Source organism: Pongo abelii, chromosome 5 (genome assembly GCF_028885655.2).
Source record: "Pongo abelii isolate AG06213 chromosome 5, NHGRI_mPonAbe1-v2.0_pri, whole genome shotgun sequence".
Taxonomy (NCBI): Eukaryota; Metazoa; Chordata; class Mammalia; order Primates; family Hominidae; genus Pongo; species Pongo abelii.
In genome coordinates, this window is record NC_071990.2 from 28944772 (window position 1) to 28951384 (window position 6613).

General features: G+C 33.3%; 1 protein-coding gene across 1 annotated transcript; it reads right to left on the reverse strand.

Moving 5' to 3' along the window:
• Positions 1-525: 525 nt before the first annotated feature.
• LOC112133845 (olfactory receptor 2W1) lies at positions 526-1723 on the reverse strand. The gene is given in 1 exon segment (XM_024248739.3): positions 526-1723. A coding segment is annotated over 1 exon segment (963 nt). The 5' UTR covers positions 1489-1723.
• Positions 1724-6613: the final 4890 nt, after the last annotated feature.

Consider the following 6613-nt stretch of genomic DNA (forward strand, 5'->3'; position numbering starts at 1 on the left):
ACTGTTTGCATCAAACGCAAATAAATATTTGGGTGGCATTACAAAAGATTGGGTGTACAAAATCATTATTATGTATATGTATATTTTTTCTCAAGCTCCAATAGAATGAACATTGTTTGTGTATTATTTAATATACACACCATAATGTATATGAAACCATTTACTCAAGTCTATACTTTGGAAGAGGCAAGGATTAACATTGAAAATACAAAACTAGATAACCAAAACAGTTTCTATGGGGTTTTAGAATAAATTAAATGCATTCAAATTTATGTTTACATCCCATTTGTGTTATATTTCAAGCAAAAATAAAATTTCTAATGATCTGTTTTCTCTGATGATATACCAATGATCAGGGACATAAAGGAGCTAAGTAGAATGGTTGTAATTTTGTTTGTATCTACAAAATGTTTGTATATATTAATTATATGTATTGATCTCCATGACCTAGGAATTACTTGCCTTTGTAAAAATTAAAGAAAATTAGAAAACATATTTAATTGCCTTATTCACTCTAGTCTTTTTCTATGACTTGCAATTCCTCTTTATTTTTGTAGATTTGTGGTGAAATCTCATCAGTTTCTTCAGGGCATCCTTCATGTCCTTATTGCTTAAGGTGTAAATGAGCGGGTTGAGACTTGGAGTGATGACGGTGTAAAAGAGAGTGAGGAACTTGTCCTGGTCTTTGGAAGCCCTGTTACCTGGCTGCAGGTACATGTAGATAATAGTTCCATAGAATATAGACACTACAGTAAGAAGAGATCCACAGGTATTCATTGCTTTTCACTGGCCTGCTTTTGATTTCATTCTCAGCACAGCTTTGGCGATGTAGCCATAGGATATAAGAATAAGGATGAGAGGTGTGAGGACAATTATAATGCCTAAAGCGAAAACAGACATTTCAACTGTTGTGGTGTCTACACAAGTTATCTTGACTAGAGCTGGCAACTCACACAAGAAATGATCCAGAAGGTTGTTTCCACATGTGGGCAAATTCAGAGTGAGTGTACATAATACTACAGAATTGGCCAAACTAATACTCCAGATCATGATAATCATCTTTAGACATAGATGTGGGTTCATGATTACAAAATAATGCAAGGGCTTACATATAGCTGTAAAACGATCATAGGACATAACAGCCAGGAGAAAGCACTCAACTGAGCCCAACCACATGTAAACATAGAGTTGGATGATACAACCCACATAGCTGAAGGTCTTATCAGGTGCCCACAAGTTGACCAGCATCTGAGGGATGATGCTGGTTGTGAAACATAGATCTAGGAAAGATAAATTTCTGAGGAAAAAGTACATTGGTGTATCTAGCTGGGAATCCAGGAGAGATGCAAGAATGATGTCTGCGTTACCCACCAATGTAATTAAGTAGAAGATGGTGACGACTCCTGACAGGATCATCTCCATTTTTGAATGGTCAGAGAAGCCAAGCAGAATAAAACCATGTAAAGAACTATAATTGCTTTGGTCCATAGTCCTTCAATGTCTAAATCCTAGAGTGAGAAAAGGAGGAGCAGGAGGTAGATGATGATACGAGGGTAAGGAGAAGGAAGAAGAAGGAAGAAGAGGTAGAGGAGGAGAAGGAGGAGGGAGAGGAAGAAGAAAAGGAAAAGAGGAAGAAACAATTTGTCAACATGAACTATCTAAATAATTTGATAAAATATAGAACTAAACAAAGAGATAATTTATGTTACTGATTGAAAAAATTTAATGGATAAAAGTAAAAATTACAGCCAAGAAATCTGCTATTTGTCATAGATTCTTTTATGGCAATGAGTTTAATATTAGATTTAAATAAAAAAATCCAGGTGACCATGGGGAGTTCACTTTTAAACTTGAGGTCTGAATTATCTCACGTGTAGATTTGAAAGTTTGAAATAGATGCTGGTTCTAAAATGACCCTATGATTCTTTATAAGCTAGTTAGCTTGATAAAATGAACATATTCTTTTATTTGATCAGTAAATTCACCTATAAAATTTAAGTACTGGGCTAATGGTAGGATGAGGAAAAGATGTGGTAACCTGGAGGATGAACCTGGGGACATTATGCTAACTGAAGTAAGCTGAAAGACAAATACTGCATGATTTCATTTATATATGGAATCCAAAAAAGTTGAACTCATAGAAGTAGAGAGTGGGGGCAGGAGATGGATGGGAAAAGGGGAGATGTTGATCAAGGGTACTAAGTTTCAGTTAGAAAAAAGGAACCAGTTTTAGTGATCTCATGGAATGGTGACTACAATAAACAATAATGCATTGTTTATTTCAAAATTACTAAGAGTAGATTTTAAGTGTTTTCACCACAAAAAATAAGTGTGTTAGGTGATGGGTTTGTTAATTAGCCTGATTTAATCATTACACATTATAAACATATATTAAAACATTATATTGCACCCCATAAACATATACAATTATTGCTTGTTAATTAAAAATAAACCTTAAAAAAGAGGGAGGAAAGATTGTTCTTCTTTTTTCATATCTTAGTGACTAAGCACCTTTGATCTCGTAATTTGTTATGTAGGACATCTGGTGTTTACCCTTGGATGCTTTGTCTCTCTCATTCTTAACACCTTATCACCAAAACTGGTAAATTTGGATGCAAATATATGTGCTAATTATCCTATCACTTTAAAAAATCCCTACCACCACAACCCTAATCCAAATCACTATGATTTCTTTTCTGGATTCTGGCAATAGTCTTGCATCCAGTCCTTGCATCCAGTCTTATGCCTTTACATTGTTACAACACCATCCATCTCCTTAAAACTTGTCAGCCACTTTCCACTACATTTAAGAAATACTATATTGTATACTTAAAATTTTGCTAGGAGGGTAGATCTTATGTTAAGTGTTCTCATCACACACGCACACATACACAAACACAATAAAGAAGGTGGGAGGAAACTGTTGGAGGTGATGGATGTATATATGGCATAGACTGTGTTGATGGTTTCACAGGTATATACTCACCTTCAAACTCATCAAGTTCTATGCATTAAATGTGTACTGCTTTTGTATGTCAGTCATACTTCAATAAAGTGGTCAAAAAGCTAAAATAAAACATTTGATTAAAAAATAACAGCCATTAGCCAGGTGTGGTGGCGTGCTCCTATAGTCCCAGCTACTCAGGAGGCTAAGACGGGAGGATCACTCGAGCCCAGGAGTTCGAGGTTGCAGTGAGCTATGATTGCACCACTGCACTCCACCCTGGGTGCTGGAGCAAGATCCTGTCTCAAAAACGAACAAAACCCAGATAAATATCAAACTAGTGCTTCTTCTCTCTCTTTATATAGATGTAATACAAAAAGTTGTGCTTTTTTTGTTTGTTATGCCATTTCAAATACGTTTTTTTGAATATTATTAAGAAATTACTTCCAACTGTGGCCATGATTCAAAAGCGGATACATTTATGAGACTAACCGGAGATAGTGGTTGAAATAGCTGTTTTGAGAAAATCATTTTGTGATTTCCTTAGCATTAGCTTTTCAAAAATTATGATTTGATTCTGAGTTCTGCCATTGATCAAATTGGATAGAAAGAAAAATAATTCTCTGAAAGATATTTCAAGCTGTCACACCCCATTAAAGTTCCGTAATGTCTGAGCAGGGGCATGAATAATTAATACTTATTTACTTTAACAGACTCGTTGATGTGTATAATTGTGCCTAACTTCTGAATAAAATAGGGCTTCAGTTAAAATTATATAAAAACCTGAAAATTCTTTTAAAATTAAAATCAATATTATGCTGTTAATTTCTTAACTATTTTCATTATTACTACAGTCCATAAAGATTAACTCAGGAAAGAATAAAAATCCTCCTTCTGCCTATTAAAAAGTGACATAGAAAAATCTTCAAATAAATTTTCATGCACAGTATGAGATTTAGAAATGGATAAATAAAATCTGAGTCCTTTATGGTGCCACAACCTTCAGGAATAAAATATTTCACTGACAGGTTTCACAAATGCCGTTAAAAAACAAAACAAAACAATTAAAAACAAGTATCTGAATTCTTCATTTTCAATTTAATCTCTATTTCTCGCTTTTGTTTCTGCTGGATCAATATTTATTCTCAGACTTCTGAAATAAAACCAGCCCATACAGATCTAAGTTCTTTTTCTTCTACTTTCTACAAATTGTTTTACCAATCCAGGCATACTGTTTCTCCAAGAGATTAAGGATGAACATTACTGTGATCCAGAGAGAGTTCCTTTGCCATTCTGCTTCTTGACTTTTGTAGAATCCACACTATGGAAAATAGATCCCGGTTAAGCATTTTTTTCTCCAGAGCTGTAAATTTCTCATGATTTCCCTGCAGTGCCACGGTGAATTCTGCTTTTCTCAAAGTGTGTTAGGGTAGAGATTCTCAACAGGACTCCTCCTTCTCGAATATATGACTTCAAGTAAGAGGATAAAACCTGTCACAAATTCTTACTTTTTGTTCTGAGTTTAAATCAACCTGCAAGTAGGTCTTGACCATAGAGAAACATTATGAAAAGCAACCAGATAATTCAGAATCAGAATTGAACAAAATTTCCCAGTATTACTTGAAGACTCAGATAATCAAAAAGATTATCTAAACCATTGGGACTGCATCCAATTAACTTTACTAGAGTACAGTGTCATAGAAAATGCCAGCTTAGAATTAGACCATACCCTAATATTTCACTAGGGCAGGTTTAGTAGATGTAAAAGTTATTTAATATGAAGGAAAACTATAGGACAAGGAAATAAGAAAATGTATTTTCGTATTTTTTTGGTTGTGAATGTATTATAATATAAAATTTACTCTTAAATAATGCAGATTTCCAACACTACAATTATACTTAACTATAGAATAATCTTACCATTCAAAGCACAAATATTGATTGTGGAACTAAACTTGCTCTGAGAAGATATCATTTAAATGAGGTACCTCTAGTGGTTATCTCTGATACCTATGGTCAAAACAGTTGTATTTGAAAGAGATGTTTAATCCCCAAAGCTCTAAACAGTAAGACCAGGATCATAAGATTTACATTTTTGCTCAGTTGTTTTGGTGACCATGGGGGATGATTCAAATACTTAAGTGTCTATGACAATTAGTTTTGTTGTTGTCTCAGAGGTCACTATTTACACATTAAATTCTAGAGTAAGTATATACTATGAAAATTTTTGTGAGTTGGCTTATAATCATAGGTTTTAACAGCTTCCTTAAATTAAAATTACATATCAGTAATAATTGGTTTTAATAAAATACATAAGCACGAATTGACTGCCTCATGATACATGTTCAAATGTGGATGACATTACTGATCAATAAAATAATTTTAACTATCTGCTTCTGTACGATAATAATCAATATATTTTACACTTGAGATATAGTATAGTGTAATGGTTAGATGGATAGATTGCAGAGCCAGACTTTCTGGGCTGAAATCCTGGTGGCTACAGTTATCAGATGTGTGAACTTGGGAAAATTACTTAACCTTCGTTGCCTCCGATTTCTTATCTATAATAGGGGATAGCATAATACATAATTTAAAGGGCGAATATAAGGATTCAATAAGTTTAACATATGTAAATAATATAACTACTGGTTGGCACACAGTAAGCATCCAAATAAGTATTAACTATTACAATTTCAATCAGTTCAGGGTGTCTGTGTGCTACAAAAGTATTTGGGGAAAGTTTATTCTGATATTTGATAAAAACATCTGGAAAATACTCTCCTTATAAGCACTTCCTTTAGGATTTTATATATAATACACACATATATAAAGTATATATACTATATACATAGTATATACATATGTATGTGTATATATTCTTTATAAATGCTATAATAATGATGATAAAAAGAAACATAACATCTAGTAATGGTACATTTTTGTCTATCAAGATTCTAAACATCTGAGTACTTGAAACTGTTCACTTTGACTAGAGATCTCAGTTTCACTTATGTATTTTTCTCTTCCCCTTTAGTCAAATTTTCTACAGTTCTCCTTTTTCTTTTAAAAACTGCTTTAAAGTTATAATTGAATTTCACAATTTCAATTCAGCCTAGCAAATATTCAATTTTCATTTGAAAAACAAAAATGTATATAAATTGTCATGCCCACCCATGTTTCTGGTTTAAATACATTCCTGCACAGTGACTTTTCTAGTCCCTTGCTCCTTATTCTGTGATTAAAATCCATGGGTTTGTTACTCTTGAGAAATTATAGAGAAATCCTTTGGATTTTTGAATTAATTTTTAAAAAGGTTTTCATTTGTTATCAAAAAATGGATATACCCAGCTTGTAAAGCAGATGCCCTTGCCTTAAACTTTAATGTAAGACCTTTCCATACCCCTTTGAATAAATCAAGACATGTTTTCCTGTTTCCTTTTTATTTAACAATTTTTTCCCTTGCTTACTTTAGCCCTTAACTTATGGAAGCCATTTAAAGTGAAGTTATTAACAGTGCTTCCACAACTGGCCGCATATCAGAGTAACTGTATTGGCTGGCGTATGTAGAAATTTTAGAAATACAGTGTCCTGAGATTCCTATGCCCTTGCCAAAGGCTCAGTTGTTTTCTGTTTATACTGTGTCCCCAGATACAATCTTAGAGTTTT